The following is a 23,750-nucleotide window of genomic DNA, read 5'->3' as shown; positions in this document are numbered from 1 at the left end:
TTTAATATTTTTCCTGATCCGCATAGACAGATGGATTAATTGTCGCAGGCAATAGCCTATCAAGCGACCCTCTCACCTGGCTTTGTTCATGCTACTCACATAGGTAGTGTCTTTATCAACTCAGCACATGACACGTGTAATGAGTGGATAAATTATTATCGTTCATTCAATCATGATATTTGGATGAGTGGTTATGATTCATCACTCAACATACGTGTCATCTGTTGAGTGGATGAGTGCACTGTCCATGTCCATATGAGTAACATCTACCAAGCTCTCCCACTGGGGCCTGCTATGCCTGAAGATTTGATTGATACAATCAGTTTAGTTGGAATTGAGGAACATCTTTAGCACCATATTATCTTCCGCTGATTATTGTAGTTTGTGTCAATCACTAATCAATAACACTTGGCTCAGCTTGTTTTAGATGACTGATATGGAGTACTCCAGGTTTGTTTCAAATTTGTGTTAACTACATGCAAGCGTAAACAGAAGGAAAGTCTGAGACCATATCTGGTACTATATTAGAGAATATGATATATATGGATGATTCTAATGTTTGGAGAAAATATAATCTTTTTCTCAACATTATAATACACTAGACTCATTCTTCAACCAGTGTATTATAAGTTTCCTAATATTCTTTAAATTATCTTAAAATATAATCTACTGGTTGAAGAATGAGTCGTATTATAAGTTTCCTGATATTCTTTAAATTATCTTAAAATATAATCTAACTGTTGAAGAATGAGTCTGGGGAAAGAAAATGAAAATGAGATATTACCATTTAGTTTTACTGCAGATGAAAATCATTTCCAGAAAATGGAACTAAGCATGCTGCAGTCTCGTCTTCATGGGAAAATGGCATAACCTAATATTTCATGCATCCTTGAAACCATACACTATTAACATTGAGATCAGAAAGCTCTTGCAGTTTACATTTTTTAAAAAAACACGTCGTATCGTACCCCTGTTCTTGTAAGAATAGATTACCCACTTACTGGAGCTTAATCTCAACACACATTTGCTTCCTGAAATCTACTTAAAAATGTAGAGAACTCTCAGCACCCAACATCATTCAGTCTCCACAAAAGCACAAAGAAGACTTCACAACATATACATTTAAAATGATGCCTTTAGAAAATATCCATGGGATGCACAAGCACTCCATCGTCGGACCAACTAACCTCCTTCGCATTTGATTCTTTTCCAATTAATCGAAGAGGCTCGTCTAAGGGCGGCGGGCTCTGCAAGTGATAAACAGTAATCAATGTTTGTTCACAGCAAATGATAGGCAGGATTAAAAATTTTATTTTTCAAAAAAGAAATCTTTACATGTGGTGTAAATGTGTGCCTTTCCAATTTCTAAATGCATATAAAAAACTGAAATCAAGAGGTCAGAAAATATAATTTTCATTGTTCAAATTCAGTCTCTCTTCGAAAAATGAGAACCTCAACAACAAAATTCTTTTGATTTAAGCTAATAGCTTATATATCTAAACTCATTCATGGTAGTAAAAGCCAAAATGGTGAGGAGTTGTTACCATGCAGCGAATAAGAGGCCAATCTATTCCGTTAAAGAAAGGATGTTTCTTGATCTCATTTGCACCAGTATTTGATCCTAAACGGCTATCTGAATCTCGATTTAACAATGCATGAATCAACTGCCTTCCTGCAAGACTCACCTGCAATTATTTTTCCTATTTACTTCGACTTCGAGAATGGGTACAGTTTGCATACAAATCTAGTTATTGGACTCTCATACATATGAGATTTTCTGGCAGCTGTAATTCAATATCCAGATTACCACTTTGCCTTTTTTGTAAATGATGTACACATTTCCTTCTACGGAAGCCAAACATCGAAGAAACGAAATAAATACTTTTGGTATTCATATTTAGATTAAAGCAGGAACTAATCCAAGAGACTATAGAGCAATGAATGATCTTCCTCTCCAAAACGAGAAAAAATTTAAATTTAAAAAAAAATAAATATCACATCTAAAATCTATTGAGTCGCTCACCAGACCAATTTCAGCGCTCTTAACTAGTTCCTGGTAAAGCCTATGATTCAAAAGAAGAAAATACTTTAAAACAAACATTGCCGTCCTCGACATTCTCATTTTTTTAGTGGAGCTGTCCATTTCCTTTTTTCTCCAAAACTTATTGATGCAATATAGAAAAGATCAGGAGATGGCTACCAGAACTGCATTTGGGAAATGCACTACATTCTGCAGAATTCAAACGAAAATTCAATAATTTTACTGCCACAACCACCTATAAACCATTAGACCTATAAGAACCCAAGAGTTACTCGCCAACAGCTCGATTGTCATGCTCAGTACAGTTTATAGTATTACCGGAATGCTACTTGGGAAAGTTAGGTCTTTGTGCAAGATGTTGGCAAATGTTTTCTGCCTGTTCTTTCCTCTGAATGGTGTGCGCCCGTAAAGCATTTCATAGAGCAAAATACCTGAATGTAAAAAATATTTTATGAGGTCAGCAATAAGCATAGCTTAGTATCATAATCAACCATTAAAGTGAAGTTCTAAAAGGAAATGAACTTCTTTCAAAAAATTAAGTCCAAGTGGTTCCAAAAAGATCATGAAGCAACCTACAAGTTTTCAAACAAATTAGGGACATTTCTTTATAGGAGGTCAACTAATTTGGAAAACGTATCCAATAGATAAATTCTTCAATGGCATAATACCATAGCATATGACATGTTGACAAATTCTATAAACCTATCCAAATAGGTTGTAGAAACAGGAGGGAACTAATGGAGATGACAAGAAAGGAGAGCCAGAAACTATCAGAAAGATCAAATAATGGCCTTGGCCCTAGATAAATACAGAAGATAACTTGTTGAATGAATTTTTTTGGGAGGAATTAAGAGCAAACTCACATTTTCTTGAAAAATTATTTAGCTCTAAATGCTTATAAATCTAGCCACTTTTATTATGAGAAACAATATCATATTAGCAAAATAAAAGAAAAAGTTACAAATGGTAGACAAGATAGTTGAAATTCTGATTCCATCAACAACATATAAACCAATCCCTAACTAAATCTGATAACAAGAAATTATTAAATAATGAATGCTTCCTAATCCAAACTAATGTCCTGAATCTGACCTTTTCCCAACATTCTTTAACTGATTCTTTTGTATAATCGAAAATCATGATGTTTCGCTCTAGCTAGATTGACCAAAAGATACAATTGACCGCCACATTCCAAAAAAAATATTGCCTTTCTTGCCACACTCTAGAAAATACTGCTTCTCTAGACACTCAATTCCCAATGTCCTTTAACGGTGCATTCGGGGAGATGAATTTGAAATATATGGATTTCGATTGTAGTTTTATTGTTAACAATGAATCAATATATGAAATCTTAAATCCATATCTCACTTATTTATATATTATTTACACAAAGTAGAATGAATTTCAAATGACTCTTCATCCTAATTAAAATAAAACACTATGTAAATACGCAAGATGTGGATTTGAAGTATATAGTTTTGTTTATCTAAAACAACAAAAATACATTCCATCGATCTAAATGCAACCATAATCTCTGGAAACTCTACAAGTTTTCGAACTGAATTACATACATACACTACGATAAATCATTTTTTCTAAGACAGGATATCAGAAAATGTTGTTTTCACCAAAAGTACTAGTTAATATTGCATAGATGCAGCTTCATTACATACAAGGATCATGTTTCTCAGTCCAAAAATAAAGTTGTTGTCACCAATAGTTGAAATATAATTCCATTTATAGTCAAATTAAATTGAAGAGAATTAGCATATCCTTTTTGTCGCCAATCAGAACGAAGATTGTGTGAAAGGATTGTGACATTGTTCCAATAAGTTTCTCATCTATCTGTTACTGTGAAAAAATAATTCAGAAATCATTCACTTTCACATGCTTACCAAGGGTCCACCAATCTATAGCACTACTATGACCTAAGCCTGTAATGATTTCCTGCAATTAAGTGAAAAGCACAATGAAAAAATATATTTTCAAGAAAATTTGTCAAATGTTAAAAAATTGGAAAAAAAATGATAATGAACATAACATTTCTCTGGAGAAAGGAAGGCTATCCAGAAAGTAAGTCAAATCGACAAAATTAAAATCTTGTAACTGGTTTTGTCTACAGCCAAAAGAGTTGTAATCAGATGCATTTTGATAGGATGTAAACCAAATTAAATTGGATAGCTTTTATATATCTTTGTATAAAATCATGAAGAATCTTCATCAGACAAAGCCATTTTGTGATCTCATACTCAATGATCATCAATGCCAAAACGAAGAAAAAAACATGTGAAGCATAAACTAACTTCAAGTTCATGACTAGGAGGTCCTAATGAATTGCACATTTAGTCCCTTGCTTTGTTCCATAGAATATGATCAATGCCCTAACTATGTTTCTCAGAAGGAAGAAAGAGATGTATGCCTATAAAACAAACAAGTTGAGGCTTATTATGAAGTAAATCTTAACACACCATTCTACTAATAAAATTGAATATCTAGAAGTAGACAGCTAGAAGTGGTCATTGATCAGATAGAATTTGCATGTTTAAGACGTTGCACTTGCTATTTCACCTAAATACTGAACAGGAGTACTTGTACTATATGGTAGCTCCGCTCATTATTGAAGAATATACATTAAAATATTGCCCGAAATGTAGAAATCAATTTGTGCCATGTACTTTGATCAAATCGAAATCTTTGAACTTTGAAGTCAGTTAAGGTCATCCTTAGTAGGCAATAACTACTATGGGAAATAACATAAACTAGCCACGAATTATAACAAAATTTCTATGCAAGCCAATGCATTAAGATAATGAGCAGATAAAATCAGAACACAGAAAAGCCCATACTGGAGCAATGTATTCTTCAGTTCCAACAAAAGAATTTGATTGAGTACTTGGTTCTGCAAAAAAAATTGGAGGAGGTTGTTTCCTAGAGCTTCTCTTCTTCGGGGGAGGATGCTTTATGACCTGGAAGTAATAAGTTTTTTAGTACAAAATAACTTAACTCGATTTTCGAATTTAATAGGAACACGGTTCCCGAGATAAAGAACGAACTATAACAGTATACCTCATATCCTCACACCGTGCATTTAGAGAGTGGTTATGATCACATGAAAAAAGGTCCAGGTGTTTCTTGTTTTAAATAGGTTTTACCCTTGTGTAACCCCATGCTCAACTACAGAAGATAAAAGCTATAAACTGGTAAAAAGCTTTTCTACTTTCCTCCAGATCGAAGTAAGACCGATGGAGATTCAAATGCAATCGAAGGTTTGGGAGAAACTCAATCAGTTCAGGATCAGTGGAGCATTTTAAGAATGTTAAAAAATGGAAAATTGTAGTCATAAATCATCAGAAAAATAATGTTCCAACAAGAGAAGCAATTACGAATCATCAAAGAGAAACTAATAGTATGCATACCTGTGGTTTGCATGTTGTCTTAAATGATAGATCGAAGTCAGCTAACACAATATGTCCATCCTTCTGAAGAAGAAGATTTTCTGGTTTCAGATCCCGATAAATTATACCTGCAATGGTCCACATAGGACAATCAAATGAATATCTACAATCAACGTTCAAGCAGAAACGTCACATGCCTCTCAACTAACATGTCTTATACCAGCCACTTGAACTAGGTAAAAGTAACCTCAATGTTTGTTAATGGTAATACAGTGTGATAGTCTTCGAAAGTAAAACAATATATATTTGGTAAATAAGAATGTGATCTGATATTGAAAACGTGGAAGAACTCAAAGATAGGAGCTGACAGGACTAAAGAACTTGAACTATCTATGAATACCAGTTGAAAGATGGGACTTAGCAGGACTGTAGGACCTAAACGAATTCTGGCATACATGGTTCACACTACTTCATCCAAAAAATGCATTGTATTTATAAATTTGTCAACAACTAGAGATACCTAAACAGTGAAGATATTCCAAGCCAATGACGACCTCTGCTGCATAAAACCTGGAGAATTTTATATACAACTTTCAGCATCCTTCAACTCACATTACTTTCAATATTCTAATATGCATTAGACCTACGTGCTATGACATTTATGAAAGAGTGTACAGGAAAATTTGTGCTCATTAGAATCTCCTACATAGAAATGAATTACAACTTCATTAATAAGACATACATGAAGTCGTAACTCATTTCTATGTAGGTATGTTCCAAACATATTAAAGAATTTCAGTCATTATCTGTAAATTTCAAACTAAGCATTTAACCAACTACCTGGCTGAGTCCTCGTTTAAGATTTTCAAGGGTTGTTTGTCAAGCAGTGCAAATAACTCTCCTCCGGGATAAAAATCTGTTATCAAACAAACATGTGTAGGTGTCTGGACAAAAAATAGGTATCATGTTAGAATGTAAAGAATATAAAAAAAATTAGGAGTAAAATCAAATTAAAGAGATAAATTGATGCACAAGGCATGTTAGAGAGAGAACATATATCAGGCCTTTTCAGCTAGCACAAATTACACAAAAATCCATTGAGTTAGTTTAAAACAGTTAGCTGCATCTGTTATATAATGACATTGCACAGCTTGATGGAACTTTGAGTACTTTGCCTGCTTTTGATTCTTAAGAAACTAAAGAAGCTATCAACGTACCATTTTTCTAAAATGGATTTCTTATTTAAGGATAAGCAAAAAAATGTAGGGGTTTTTCCACATATCTAATATCATTCTCCAAGATATACTAGAAATGAGCTCAATCTGGCATGTGTTAGCTTGGCAGTATTTGATTTACAACATGGCACTCTAGTATATATTGAAGGCTTAGTAAAATTTCACAAAATGAGAATTTTGTGATGAACTATATAATACATGTGTATCTGAAGTCAATGCAATCAGCTGACCGAACTCTCGATTCATGATTCAGAGCCCATAAATGTATTTAATCCTCTAATGGCAGACTCTACAGACACAGGACCGTACTGTCTCGGACTTTTTAGAATTCTACACTTCCTAAATCTAGGGAGAGCAAGAACTATTGGCTATGTTCAGTTTCATTTTAAAAAATCATTCTCGTTTTCCAAAGGTAAGAATAACATGTTTGATCTCATTCTCCATTCATTTCACAGCATACATTTTCACTGCCTTTTCCATTTTCCTAAACAATAATTGTTTTCTATATATATATATATATATATATTATGGTTTGATATCTCAAGTTAAAATGTTTCATTTTAAAAACAAAACAAAATATGCATCACATTTCCCAATACAATTTCAAGATCGCGATTTTACAAAGAAATGTGCGAAAATGTCGGAGATGAAACAAAAAATAGCTTCGAATTCTTGCATTGCACACATTTTAATGATCATGCCTACATCACATCACCATAAAGTAAATAACACATGGTCAATCAAGTTTCTTAAAGGGAGAACCTGAAAAGAGGTGTACAAAGTGGGAAGAAGTGGATGATCCAAGAGTGAGATAATTTCTCTTTCAACGCACGCCCGATGAACCTGCACAAATTTAAGACCACAGTCCAAATTGATTGTCATTACAAACAAAAGGATCACCCCTTTTTGTGCTCATGAAATCTAATTGTTTATCCTTGAGTATATTTGACTATGTTTTGCAATGCACAAACCCATGCATGCAGTCTTTTTCTGTGTGTGGTATGAACAGTAACCTCTTCAGCGGGCATATATCCTATTGGTGTTAAAAAACCTAACCAAACTGTAAAACCAAACCAAACCGCATTGGCTGAATTGATTTTCAGTCGATCACAGTTTGAATTGGTCTTAAAATTAGTCAAACCAAAAACTTTGGCGTGGTTTAATGTTTAGATAAAAATAAACTGATCCAAATCGATTACATTAATATAAAAAATATGTAATAAATTTTGTTAATTTAGTTTGGTTTTTCTCAAATACAAAAATATTTTATTTGATTTTTAGCTTGTATTATATTATTAATAAACATTGTAAACTGTCCCATTGTATTAAGAATTTATTCATTGCTGACTTTGTCCCAAATACACATAATCATGTCCCTAAATGTTTAGTTTATCTTATATATTGCAAAATTCTATAACCAACCTATTTATTTTAATTTATGATATTTTACTTGTAATCATTTTAGTCAGCGATCAAATAAATGTTCACTCGATTTCTATCAAATGTCAGTTATTACTTTTTCCAAATTACAATATCACAATACTAATTCACCGTGAAATTCAAAACTTAAAATTAATCATCCAAAGCAGATCAAACCGAAATTTATGGTTTGGTTATAAATAATTTATGGTTAGGTTTAATTTGAAATTTTATAAAACCAGAAAATATATTTTGGGTCGAATTTATATTTAAAACCGAACCAGACCGTAGTTAAACACCACTAATATATCCATCCCTATACTGAAATGCCACAATCCTGTAGCAGCATTTTGTGAACAACTAAGTTTTGGAATACACGGAGTCATGTATGGAACTTCTGGTCAATAACTACTAGTATTTATCTCCATCCTCCAACCAAAAATGCTCTGGAAAACTAAGACCAAGGTAGCATACCACCTCTTTCCTCTTTCTTTCTAAAGTTAATCCCCAAAAATTCTTTTACATTCATGAAAAACTTACGAATTTGAATTACCTTGTGTTAGGTACTTCCTTTTGATATAAAATTCTCATTGGTTCCTCGAGTTTTAATTGACAACTATGGTTGTGTCGGTCTTTAAGCTTCTAGACTAATTTGTACAACCTTTGAAGTGATGCTTCACGCTATTTGCACAAAAAATCAAGTATTTTAGAAAACATATAACCGACATATTTTCTTTGTTTATTTGTTAGTTATTTATTATATTTTATCAACATTATATAATTAACCAAGGACTACATATTTTTTTCACATTAAAGGGGAATAGGATCCTTATTGGTGCATGAAAATTAAAATATGTTTTGGTAACAAAAACTTGTGTACAATGCGCCAATAAATGATAGGACATGTATAAGGGATTGTGCGGAATATGAATGGCCAGTGATATATATGGTGGTCAACCAGGCATAGTGGATATTTGATCCCGGTTCGGCAAGCCATCTGGTACACTGTAATAGTCTGCCGGATGAGTGCACATTATAGTGTTGAGGCCAGCCCTTGTATTTTGTTGAGTGTGATATATGCTCAAGCACCATATCATTTACTGGAATTCATGAATATCCTTCAGACTGTGTTTGTTGTTGTACCTTTACGACACGTATTGTTTAGCATTTCATATTACCTCTTATATAGTTCTTCGTCGTTTTTATCATGGTCAACTCCATCTTTGGGGGTTGTATTTTTAGTATGTAAATCATAACATGTGACTTGAGGACCGAAGACACCGAAGAAAGGACCTATAGAGGAGATCAAGGTCGAGTTCGTAATCTCAGATCCTTGTACTATCATTCTATACTATAGTCCCAGAACTTTCAGATTATTCAAATATATCCCCAGTATTATATATGTATAATCATATTATGAGATGTATGCTTGCATTAATTTATATAATTGACTATGATATTTAATTTAGCTTTCGTTATTACAATATTATTATTATTAGTAGTAATCATAAGATTACTGTAATGATTTTGGGCCTATGTTAATGAAAATTTCAAAAACCCTTCACCAATCATTAAATAAATTAAATCAAACAGCATGATAATACGGGCGAGAACCCAAGTTCCCCACACCTATACCTTATTACGATTAAGCATCATGGATTTATCCATTGCCTTCATAGCAAAGAGTTGACCACTATCTATTAGTTCCACCAAATGAACACTGCAAAAAAAAAAAAAAACATTTGTGTTTGCATAAGTGAAGAATTCAATTCAACCGAAGCCACCACTGAGAGGCCAGGTACATCCTTGAGGAAGATAGCATAAAACACTGTTGAATTGTTCATAAAATAATAATTTATACTGAAAGGAAAAGGTGAATAAACAATAAAGATAATCATATGAACTAGGAAAAAAACATAATTCTATCAGACAAAAAATAAATAAATTATAGAAAACAATTGGAAACACAACCTTAGTTTTCAAGAACTTTTCTAGTTAATACATTACATGTTTTCCTTTTGTTCCATTTTCATCACGTCAATGAGACCCCTTGAACATGTATACTTGAGCTTGATAAAGCTCGTGCTCAAGTTATAATTAGTCTTGACAAGCTCATGTGTAGGATGACACACCTTCCACCTCGACAATGGAGAACAAATATGCATGTATATGACACAACTAATTTTGAACCAACTTTGGTACTAAATGACGAAAATAAAGAACAAAACTAGGAAGCAAAAATATTTCTTAAGAAGGGCACCCAAAACCAACTTAATGGTAATATAAGGCGTTTTGTGATTCAGGGATCTTGAACCTTCGATTCCTAGCCCTAATATCATGTTGAAACTGCTCGCCCAAACGTTTGAGCTCATGGGTTGCGCCATGATCAATAATTTTATACTTTAACAAAAATAATTCTCTGTTTTTTTTACATAGATGCAAAAAGGCAAGTACTGGTATGAATGCTCCTCGGCTGGTTAAATATTATGACCTTATCATATATTAGAAGAATCCACATAAATTAGGTGTTCGATGAGCTCAATAACTTTACTATGGAATATATAACTAACAAGGTAATAAAAAGGAGATCGAGCCAAACAAAAGATCCAAAAAGCAAATAGGCCAGCAAGGAACAGAATGAAAAAATGGAGGGGGGAAGAAAGTACAAGAAGAACTATTGACTGAAGGATTTTTTTTTTATCAAAGACGAATAAATTGTTTGTTGATAATATGCAATTCGATAACAATCAGCATATGTTAATCAACTGCATTATATAGTTTGAAAGTTATGAAATATTTTCCATGGTTATTATTTAGAGATTTTTCCATATCATACTCAGATTAAGTAGACACTCGCATCGATTTGGCTTATAAAATTGTTACCATAAGTAACAAAATGCAAATTCCTATGCATTAACAAACTCCCATAGCATCCTCATGTAGACAAAGTTGCTTATTACTTGTTACTAGCATCGAATGAGCCTACTAAATTTGCTACCATAAATGGCAAAATGCAAATTCCTAGGCAACAAGGATAATAAGATACACACAATATCTCATCAGGATGTCATATATAACAAAAAGCCAACACTTAAGCAACCAAGACATAAGCTACATGAGCCCTCCTAACATTTATTAGTGCCAACTTAATAAGGAGAGTCGTGCATTATATAAGTGTAAGTGCTGAAAACTGGCTGTAATCATGATTAAGAAAACAGTTCATAAATTAATTTATGTTGTATCACCTTCCAGTGTCGCCACATCCCAAAGGACGTATTGGTTTGAAGTGATTCAATCCAATAGTTTCACCAGATTCAGTGATCTATAAAAATTAGAAATAGAAGTAAGATACTTGCTAACAGACAATAAACAAATAACTATATCATCTTGGCTTCACCTAATTAATTCAACATTTAAGCTTCATTCCACACCATCAATTCTTGGAAAGAAAATATATGGTATGATGTTAATTTGATTTAGTTTGAGAAATTTCCTCAGTTTTTATAAACAGGTTATGCATTCTCCCAACATAAAGACATAATTGTTTTCAATATTCTTAAGAGAATAAGAGCTAGTTATTTGGTCATATGACAGTGGATGTAGGCCAAGTAACCAAACCACATAAATCTTGATTTATGTTAATTAATGGTCTTCGTTCTTTGTGAAGTTTAAAATTTGTCTTGGTATCATGATAATAGTCCGATTACAGCTGCACTCCCATCAAAATATTTCCATCAGTTGGTCATGTATGCTTTCGGAGGATTTCGTTGTAAAAACCCACCAACATGTCTCATGTGGATACTAACTTATGGCCTTCATTATCTGATCTTCGGCCCATGCACGAAATATGATGAAATATAAATTTTTTATCACCAACTTCTGACATTATAAACTAGTGATATTCTAGTTCTTCACATGGAAGCCTGAAGAAAACATCTCCAGATTTGCTTGAATTCAAGTTCACATTGTTATACCTTTCTTATTGATGCCCATTCAACACTATTTTTTTTATGGGGCTTTGGAAGTACAGGTTGAGAATGTACAGCCCACAGGTCTTGTGGTCTCTGAAATTGACATAAGATATTTGCATTAGCAAGAAGAGAATGAGACATTATCTTTTCATAGCATTTTGTCAACAATCTCAACATCCTAACATTAATATGTTACTCACTGTATTAAAAGCCTTATTTTCCACATATTCACATCGAAATGCATTAAACATGTACGGATATTAATATGAAGGTTAATCATTGGAGGCACTTCAAGGATAGAAATAAAGGAATACCTTACCAAGTTGGCATCAGGAAGTTCTCGAACAGCTTCATCAACATTTTCTGCTGTAGATTTGACCTGGTAAAGAAAATTCATCCAATAATAATTAACTTGAACTTGAGGAACTAAATTGAATGTTAACAGAAGATTAATCAGAGAACATAAGAGTAAAGCCAAAGGATAATTCTTTGAAACAAAACTTATGCTTGCTTTATCATTTTTATGTCAGAATGATAGAATAGGTCATTTAACATCGCCTCTACTATTCTCTCTTCCACAATGATTCGGGAATCATGATGTTAGGGTACCTAAAAATACTTGCATTACGTGATACTTCATTTGTGTTTCAGTTCCAAGATTGATGTTTGCAAAGCCTGTTTCACACTCTCCTATGTATTTATAATTTTATGGCACAATTTTGGTAGCACGATCAACAAGAACGTGTTAAGTTTAAGCAGATTTTAGAAAGCTTTAAAACAACTTCCTAGAATTAAAAATAATTTCTTCTAGGGCAGGTGGAACATAACACATTGACATCAATAATTAGCGGAAGTCATAATATCTTGAATTTCCTTTAGAGTCCAAGATGAAGGCCACTAGTTTTCCCTTTTCAGGGAGTGTCTGCAATCTCTATTCACTTTTCAATAACAAAAATCAGTTTTTTTAGTGTTTCTTACCTGCAATTTCTGCTTGTGCTCATTGTAATTCAAATCCAAAAGCTGGTCCCATGCCGATTCTTAGTTTTTAAAAATGATTATGATATTTTGGTAAATAAATGGAAATTTTTCTGGACATTCTTGCACCAATATTTTCACTAATCCAAAATTAACTTTTATATTCATGTTTACAATAGACCATCAAACCCTATATTTTGTAAGCACTCCAATTTTTTTTTTTGGTATGTTATTAAAAAACTAGTATTAGAATCACTTATTTATTTTTTTCGTATATAATAAACAATATTATATTAATAAAAAATATGAACTAAAAAAAGCACACCAAAGGTCCACGCCAAACGAAGTGAGATCCATAGTCAAAAAAGATTAACATAACACTAGACTCCAATTCTTATACAAATCTGAGACTGATAACTGTTCGATCTCTATATTCCTTTAACTCAAGCATGAAACCGTGAACTTAAAAAATCACTTATTTATCAAACGTTCTATTTTTAAAAATTTCGACATTTCACTTTTTATTTCAAACACCATCTACTTCTCATTGTTCTCACTTATTCACAATCTATAAAATTAATAACTTCTTTAAAATCACAAATTTTTGCTAGCACTCTCTTAATTTCTGTATTTGGATAATATAATCAGAGTGTAGATTAGTTCAAGGAGAATAAAACTAAAATTACAGCAACAGATATACCAACTTAGTGCCCTGTTGCTCAGTTCCCTCGGAGAGGCGGTTCTTCAAGGGTTCCACATGATCACTTCCATCCAGTTGGACACCAATAAAATATTGCAGTTCACCCTGTCATGCCAACAAATATCAAGTAAACAAATCTTGGTGCCATTGACTTAAACTTCTCAACCGTCACAAGAGAGCTTGATTCAAATGGAAATTCCACCTTCTGATCACGCATAGGTTGCAAATGAAATAAATTCCAGAATTTCTTCCCTGAAATTTTTTAATCATTAATAAATGACAAGTTTAAGGTGAGAATTTAACGAAGAACAAGATGTCTAGCGAGTCTATTTAATAATATTGAGAGCTAAACGAACCATATTTTGTGTAATTAATCAACTGAACTGTAACATCCCTTTGGTCCCTGATGGCATCCCTTATCTTTGAAACAGTTGCTCGATCAGTTTCAGGTCCCTGAAGAAACCTGAAACACATTTTTCAACAATATTAGGAAAGCTGGAAGTGATTTAGACATAATGAAAGAGAAAAACATGACTCCTATAGATGAATAGTCTGCAGAATACATAGTCAGAATGTCTATAGTTTTAAAAACATTCTGCCTTCTATGTAATTCCATACAATAAACCATGGATGAATAGCGAGATGAATCAATATCATTTAAATTTGTAGTTGAAGAACACAGTAGGAAGGAGGCACACAAAGTATACAGGTACATATAACTTTCTTGCTCAATCTATGTGTCTTATATGTCATTCCATACAATAAACCATGGATGAATAGCGAAATTAATCAATACCATTTAAATCTGTAGTTGAGGAACATGATAGGAAGGAGGCACACAAAAATATACAGGAACATATAACTATCTTGCTCAATCTATGGATACATCTCATCATTGACATCTAGCTCGCTTAATCCAGTGATCCAAATTACAAGTTCCTAAGGATGTCAGTATCACGTGGAATGTCAAACTAATGTTCAAACACCAACATTGGATGATTAATATTCATACCTGCAATTCCTTCCCAAAATTTCTTCACGTGAGTATTCTGTCAATTCAAGGAAGCTATCTGATGCAAATATCTGCAAGTCAAGAACTGTATTATGATATTATTCTGCAGTGTATCTTCAAGTATTAATATTTCAAACAAGAAAACAAAGAAAAAGAATTTTATATAGAAACTAAATAGTGATCTACTGCATACGATTTCAACTTTGTCTTTAGAAAAAAATGTGACAATAATGAAGAAATTTAAACGCTCTTATGACTATGTAGTTGCTCTCACGATTGGGTTATCAGGAAGCCTAGGATCCGTTATCACAAAATTCTTTTCAATACGTTCTAAAGTTGTTGCTAGGTCAATGCCTTGACGTATATCCCTTTCTCTTTCAGTTTGTTCCCAACTCTCTCTCTGTTCTTCGTCTGTCATCATCAGGATCTCTGGTTCAATAACTCTTGGGTGTTCATTGGTAGCATGGCATACAGACCTATTTTTTAACCTGCAGAAATCATGCAGTAGTTTAATAGAATTGAATGATACAATCCAGAGAGGATCGAATCCAGCCATCTACTGTTCCGGATGCAGGTTACCAAGTTAACATCATTCAAACAGATTTTGGGAGTAGGTTACGAGAGATAATTGAATCAACTCATCCTACAGTTTCAGACGGTTACCAAGTTACCAGCATTCAAACAGATTTATTGTGAAACAAATTGGAAAGCCCATAACAAGTAGAGCCTTTTGATTTTTATCAAAATGGAAGGTTCAACATCTTCCAGTAAAAAATAGCCCCTGTATTTTGATAGAAACAAAGGTTCTCAGACTAAAGCAAATTTATAAAACTTGAGTGGATAGAAAGATTAGCGATAACAACTTGTGTTACTCACTGAAGCTTAAAGTTTCAGGTTACCACATGATTCAGTAGTTGTCAAAATTCCAACTCTTAAGTTTGGAAGTCCAAATCAAAAGAGTGTTCATTGTCTCGGGTCATTGGCAATCCCATTTTCGTTACCATCTCCACTTCTCTATTCCACATTCACAATGTCCATGGACTCTAGGTACTTTTGTTATCTTTCCGGTATTAATGACGATATTTCTGGAAATGTATTTCAAATATTGAATTGGAGAACGTCTATTAAGTTATGTTTTAGGAAGAAAACATCTTCTATCAACAGATGTGTCGTGTCATAAGATGTTAGAATAGTTGTTTAACATTATAAATTTGAAAATATATTATATTGAGTTAGAATACAACAGTGTAATTTTAGAACTATTTTCAGGGGTGACAAAAGTTTTTATTTAACAAATGATGATTGTACAGGGGATTATGAAAGTGATGTGAAAATGTATTTTGGAAAATGAAATGAATAGTGTATGTTTGATTATATTTTCAAGAAGTAAAAACATTTCCCAGAAATATAAACAAAAAATGACTTATTTTTTCCTTCACATCATATCTGGACTAAGAACATGCAATAGCAGATTATAGGAGAAAAGTTGAAAAGCCGAGAGAAAGAGATCAGTACTCACCCCATAAGTGAAAAGCGTAAAGATTTTCTGGACTTTTGGCATGTGTCTGAACGGAAATCTGCACGATGTGACTTACTTGTTGTATCTAGGGGGAGGGGTTAGTCTCCCGGGGGTACCTTTATTATCCAACAATTCTGCTAGCCCAGTATGTTCACTCTTAGTCATGGTATCATGACTCTCAAGTGTTACATGGGATTTTGGATGCCTAAGGGTTTGTACCACCTCTGTGATAGAACCTAAAGCCTCTTCCTTTTGACGAGCTGAAACAAGTTAATCAAGTCAGATTCCAAACAACACTTGATTATGAGTGGGAATAGGCTCAGTAGGTGTACTTACCATCATATCGAATTAATGACCTTGACAATCCATTTGGCCGTAATGCTCTATCATTAATCCCTTCCGTGTACTTGCTGACTTCAACCTGCATTCTGCCAACAATAACAATATGTATATACATAAATCAGATTGGGAGAAATTGTTCACATTACCAAAACATCAAGTATAAGAAAATGCTGCTTACACGTTAGGTTGATATATAACATCAACTTCATATTTCGTCAAAAAACTTTAAAATAAACAAATTCAGGGGATGATATCGGCCAGCAACAAGCACGGACAGACAAGGAGAATGGACAATGGTTTCAAATTCACGATCATTAGCTTCAACCCCCATTTACATAACATCAAAAATACTTGGACCAGAACTTAAAATGGATATTGAAGAAAATGGAATTAGTCATGAAAATGAGACTTCTTTGCTCTGCTTGATATGAAGTCGATTGACCTGGACTCAAAATACCTTCCAGGTGTAAATCACGGGCATGTTTCTATACACCGTCTATAGTTTTCTATTACTGTATGTATGTGTGAACTTTAAGCATAAGGAAAAAACAAACATTTTTCACTTCAATAATGTCAAAGGTTCAAATATATTTATGTTCATCAAACCCATGCAAACAATTTCATCCACATTACAGTAAGATGACACAATGTACAGTAAATTAGAAAGATCATATATCATTCAGTAGGATGGTAACAACTTACAACCTCAATAATCTTAAAAATATTTTGATACACAGGACTTAGGAATATAAGCCATGCATGATCAAGCAGATTTTAATAATCTTCCCCTCATTTTTAACTCAATTTTATGAAAAAATTGTGCATTGAGGCTCAAATGAAATCACAGTATTCATACTTCCTATTGTTGGATAACTAGATTTTCTATTAAAATGAACTAATGACTATCAGGATTCCACTTGAACAATCGAAAAGTTACCCAATAAATTGTATGGTCTTTCCTACATCGTCTTTGATTGGAGTGACTGTCAGCATATTCCAGAAAGGAGTACCATCCTTCTTATAGTTTAGAAGTCTCCCACAATAGCTTGTTCCTGTTCTTACTGCATTCCTTATTTTTTCTACCTCACTCTGGTCTGTATCAGGTCCCTGCAAGAAGCGGCTGAAACAAAGAAAACAACCATCTCCAACCTCTTTAGAAAGATGCATTATGAATCTAAAAGTTCAAAATGATTCCATATTACACAATGGGACAACTTTGATAAACTTGAACTTCATAGCATAGTTACAAAAATATTATGGTATGTGACAGAGAAAAAAGTATCCCAGAGCTCTAATACTCACCAATTCCTTCCAATGACCTCTTTCGAGGAATAACCAGTCACAGTGAAAAAGCCACTACTAGCATAGATGATGGGGCAGTCTGGCTTGGTCGCATCGGAAACAACAAATGTTTGTTTCAGTGTTGCCAAAGCATCTTTTATCTCCTGAGAGACCCTCAGGAGTCCGGATCCAACAACAGATTCCTCAGATAACCTAGTTGATCCAACTGAAAGTCTCTTTACTGAATCCTTGCCTGCTCCAACTTCTGCTGCTGAATCATTAGCTGCAATTGTTTCAGCTATAGAAGAATCTGCTGCAGTTCCTTCCTTCATACTATTGTCTAACTGAAATTCCATCCAACTATTGTCAATTTGATCCCCAAAATTTTCCCCATGCAGTGAAGGTACGTGCACGTCACGTTTCTCATTCATAGTACCAGCAGAGATTCCAAGATTATGAATCACAGATGGTTCGAACACACCAAATTCCTTCAATTATTCTGACACAGTCAAAAGTAATTTACGCCAATCATCGCAAAATGAGCTTCCGGTTGTCTTTCTTTTCCAAATCAATATTCAATGGCTTTATATGTCATAGAATCAACAATACAATTAAGCACTGTCAAAAACAAAAACAAAAACAATAATAAATAAGCTGATCCACGTATTTGAAAACTAACAATCTTGCTAATGACACTAAAAGAAACACCGCACAGGACCAAGATAATCAAGAACCATCTTCTCATCTCACTTCAAAGGAATGGCAAACCGATGTGACGTACACTAACGCTAACTCCATATGCGTGATCAAAATATCAGGCCAAATAAAACTTAAGTAGTATGCTCGAATAGATGAGCTAAGATACTAAAATTAACTAAATTAATGAACATAACTGAAAAGGGTCCAAGAATCAATCTAAAAAATGAAACAAAAAAGGTTCGACAACCTGTGTGAAGTAGGTGGAACTGCAAGTGTTGAGCAAAGTCGTTTCTTGTGTTTGTGTAAGATTAAAGGATGAGTGGAAGGATATAATGTACTCGAGAATGCATTGTAGCCTCAAATATATAATATAAAAATGTGGACACCATATGAAACACTTGTGTCCTGAAATATACGATGTCTTCTTTCTTCTTTTTGTCTGGTTGTTCGTATGCGACGAAAATGAGTACGAAGAGGTGTCGTTTGCAAGGAATATGGACCGCAGGACCAGTGGGACGGGGGCTTTTTTAAAAAATAATATAAATTTAAAAATTATTTATTAAAATATTATAAAACTAAACTTTTATGAAAATAGTTCAATTCGGGGTTTTTTCTTCCCCAGATACTATTTTAAAAAAAAGTGAAGTCACGGATCCAGATGAATCCGTGGTAGACTGTCACGGATTCAGAATATGTGACGGTCTATCACGGATTTTGAATTTGTGACACATTTTCACGGATTCATTTAAATCAGTTTGCGCTCATTTCCTCTTATTCATTTGCGCAAAATCCTTCATCTCTCTTTTACATTATTCTCAAATCTAATTAAGTAGTAACTCTTAAATTTATATTATTACTAAATTGATTTTTTTTTGTAATGTTATTTTATGATTTTAATTTTTAATATTATTATGTATTAATATTATTCGTTGATTTTGTCATCCATTTCATTCGATAAAGTCTTAAATGGTAATGTTTTATTTTGTTGATAATATTTTAATTATATATTAAGAGATAATATTGTTATGTGTAAGGTACTTTTTTTATTTCAATATTTTGTTTTATGTAATATTTCTGATAATATTTGTCATTTATTTCAGGTGTTAACATTGTTCATTGATTTTAGTACAAATTCCGTAGAACCACATTGGTAATTTAAGTAATTTTTGTATATTTTAATTGTATGATTTATATTGTATTAATATAATTATAATTTTCTTCACTTACATTACACGAATAAGTATGATTATATTAAATATTATACTCTTAATTAATCACGATATAAAAATAATAATTGGAATTTTATTAAGAAAATAATAATTAATATAAATTTGTGATTTTTGAAAATATTTATCAAAGTTAGTATTTTGAATATAATTATTTATTTTAATATGAGAATGAGTTAATATTATTGTACTTAATATTAATGAAAAAGATATATCTCTCTTCAATTTGTAGGATTTTTTTAAATATAAAAAATATATATAAATTGTTTTAAACTATACTATGTCTATCTCATATTGCAAACAAAATAATGATTCATAATTACTTATTTCTAAAAAATACTAATTTATCTCGTACAACTAACAACTCTCTAAATAAATTTTTTTTGTTCTCATAATAATAACAACACTAAACATAAAAATAATTTCAATATTATCAACAAAAATAATAATGTTACCTTTTAGGAGTCGCTCGAATGAAATTGATGACAAATTCAACAAACAATATTATTACCTAATAATGTTAAACATTCTTATCAAAAAATAACATTATAAAATAAAATTATTTCAATAATAATAAAAATAAAATTAAAACCTGTTAAATACTTCAAAATTATTGATGCTCGATAAATCAACACAGTGTAGTCAAAAAACACAACAGGAAACAAGAATCCGTGACAACCTTTAAGAATTTTGCGCAAATATTTGCGCAAATTAATCGGATGAAATTTGCGCCAATGAATAGAAGAAACATGCGGATTCATAGAATCCGTTACTCCCTGTCACAGATTCATAATCCATGACAATGTGTTACAGATTCATTTTATTCATATTTTTTTATATATAAAAATTAGAATCTAAAAGAAAAAGCCCCGGATCGCAATATTTTCATAAAAGTTTCAGTTTTATAATATTTTAATAAATAATTTTTTAATTTATATTGTTTTTGAAAAAAGCCTGTGGGACAGAGCCACCCAAAGACAGGAGTGGGCTCAAGCCAGTCTCATTTTTTTCTTAATTAATATATAATAGTGTATATATAATTTTAATATACTTCAAAAATTTGGTTCAGCTCACAAAATAATTATTAACAGTAAGCCCAGTAACCTTTCTGCCAATTGAGTTCTACTTTGTCTTACGAGTATGAGATCAAATTTTACCTATGAACATGTTTTGATCTAATGACAACTTCTGAGAAAATGTTTTATTTCAGTTTTATGATATCCACAGTACAATTTGATTTTTAAAGTGAGAAAATGAGAAGTTACATTAACATGTCTTCGTGATTACAATTGACTTTTTTTATTTTGTTGATTAATTATTCTGACTCGTTTTTACAACTAGACAATTTTTTTACTAATTCTCTATAAAATATAACAACATCGATATTCAACTTATAATATAGATTAGGTCAAGTATATTATTGAATTTACATCTAAAAAATCATTCATAAATTATAATATTTTCACCTCATTTCCTTAATTTTGTTCATTCAAACTACCTTTCGATCATTAGAACTATTTCAATATCATGTTGTAATAGTTTTTGGTGTTTTAGTGAAAGAATAAAACAAATAGTTTTTCTTATAAAAAAGTACAAAAATTATTGTGTATTGTACCGAATGATCATATTTTCGTACTTAGTCCAAAATCTATCATTTTTCTGGCTACGTCCCTGAGTAAACTACTATTACATGGTTTTACAGCCGTAACGAGTGTAAGTTCAAGCAGGGAGGGAGCCACCCCAAAGACTGGGGTGGGCTCCAGCCCTATATCAAAAAAAAAAATTATTATTAGTAATTATAGTATATATGTAATTTTAGACTACATTAAATTTTTTATCCAGTCCATAAAATAATTATATTTACTAACTTAGCCCATTAAAATTATTTTCAACCCATTTAATCATAAGAGAAATTACTCTATCAACAACTGTACTTTTGTAAGCAAGAGCCTCAAGTTAAAAAAAGTTGTGATCGCGAGGATTTGAAAGAAATTTCTGATAAGAGATTTGAAAAAGCTTGTGCGGGAGAGAACCTCGATTGAGTTTGCACGAGGTGAAATGATTGTTTTTTGCTACTTACTTAGTTTATTCCATTTATTATGCAGAAAGATTCAAACTATGGCTTGGTTGATTTTGTAGTTATTTTTCAGCTTATATATTGATGAAATCATAGAAGATTAAATTTTTGGTATGTATAGAGCTTGAGATTAACTTTTATATGATGTATATTTTTAGTGGATTTTCTGTTTTTCCACCCCAACGCGAGTTTCGAGCAGAAAATTTCTCCCGGGGCACTATGACGGGGAAAATCGTCCGCCCTAGCATGCCTGCCTCACGTCTCCGGTGCATTTTTCTTAAAGATTTGATTTGTCTTGTTTTAACGCTTCTTGTTTTTACGGCAACAACTGAACGATCATTCTCAGCTATGAAATTTCTTAAGACCTCACTCTGGAATACGATGAAAGAAGGGTTATTGACATATTATATGATTATCTACATTGAAAGAAAGTTTAATGGAAGGATAGATATTGATTCAATAATCGATGAGTTTTATTCGATAAAAAACCGCAGAGCAATAACTTATATTTAGTTAATGTCACTATTATTTATCGAGTCATTGAGCCTTAGGTCAAAAATTTTCTGGCTACGTCCCTGAGTTCAAGTAAATCCAATTAAATAGAAGGGTTCATTTCATTTTGTTCTCTTCAACTATTTTGATTTTGCAATATTGATTCACATTTGTAGTTGGTTTAACTCTTCTATATTTTCTCTTCTTGAATAGCACTAGTGATTGTCATATTAATATGATATACTAATATGATTAATCTAATCCGACCAAAATTGGGAAGCTCTCATTACAAAAGATTTCGAACAAATACTATTAAAACCTCAAGATAATAAGATATTTGTCACATACATCCCCTTTGATTATAATAAATAATTATATTACATTTATTATAAAATAAAGATTTAAACCAAATAAATATTTCATTAAATGTTGATCAACTCTATATATTGTCCTTTCAATTCCACCTTTTCGTCCGCCCTTGCAGAGTAGAAGCGAGTGCCAGGTAGATAAGTTTGGACACTCTCAACCTGATTTGAATATTATGAAAGAAAATATTATGTGTTCCAAATAAAATAACAACTAAGGAACATTAAAAGAATAAATGTTTTCTAACTGAGTTGATTAGGCCTCTGTGAAGACGGGGGAGGGTCAGGTCACTGCACTAGATGAGCTTGTAGATGGCCAAAAATGCTCTATTGAAGATATCTCATACTCTATTTCTTTCCGAACCATCCGAGCAATATTTCGAAGGAAACTTTTTCTGAATCCAGGGAGTTGCGGACCGGATTTAACCTGTTTCTGATTATAAAGTATAAGGCCGAATTGAGATCAGATTGAATCAGTCTTTTTTATTATTTTCAATGTATGTACCTAAACATATCATTTGTTAACCAACATTTTGTATATTAATAGAACTACAAGAACCAATTATTAAACAACAAAATACTTAAAATTCTTTTTAAAAAACTGGTTCCAGACCAGATTTGAGCCGATTCAGGATCGAAATGGACAAGATCTTGTTATCGGACTCGATTGATACCGATTCTATATCAGGATCTTTAAAAACCAATACGATTCAATTAAAATATCAATTTGTTTCGATCTTAACCCACATTGACTAGAGATGGTCAATACGGTCTATCTTACCGTACCGAAAATATTGATAGGAGAAAAATGATAGCGTTACGTAGTACAATCTTTTCGGTATATCAAAAAGTCAGTATGCTGAAGTTTCAATACGGTATTGGTAAAATACCATCATACCGAATGTATATATAAAAAAAATTCATTATCTTGTAATTCCAATGTCAGTGATCACCGATACTAAGCAAATTCCTTAAGATATCAATGAACACTAATAAACTTC

General features: G+C 32.3%; 1 protein-coding gene across 1 annotated transcript; it reads right to left on the bottom strand.

Annotated features, from left to right (window-relative positions):
* Positions 1-919: 919 nt before the first annotated feature.
* LOC140811700 (phototropin-2-like) lies at positions 920-18,970 on the bottom strand. The gene is given in 24 exon segments (XM_073169753.1): positions 920-1,247; positions 1,545-1,685; positions 2,360-2,472; positions 3,937-3,988; positions 4,888-5,007; positions 5,458-5,564; positions 5,957-6,006; positions 6,277-6,380; positions 7,434-7,514; positions 9,726-9,810; positions 11,336-11,412; positions 12,065-12,154; positions 12,381-12,440; positions 13,737-13,841; positions 13,939-13,988; positions 14,093-14,199; positions 14,749-14,819; positions 15,023-15,236; positions 16,268-16,359; positions 16,361-16,527; positions 16,604-16,695; positions 17,547-17,729; positions 17,912-18,508; positions 18,837-18,970. Coding segments are annotated over 23 exon segments (2,682 nt in total). The 5' UTR covers positions 18,322-18,508; positions 18,837-18,970; the 3' UTR covers positions 920-1,136.
* Positions 18,971-23,750: the final 4,780 nt, after the last annotated feature.

This window comes from Primulina eburnea, chromosome 14 (assembly GCF_022965805.1).
Source record: "Primulina eburnea isolate SZY01 chromosome 14, ASM2296580v1, whole genome shotgun sequence".
Classification (NCBI taxonomy): Eukaryota; Viridiplantae; Streptophyta; class Magnoliopsida; order Lamiales; family Gesneriaceae; genus Primulina; species Primulina eburnea.
This window is presented reverse-complemented; position numbering and strand designations above follow the sequence as displayed.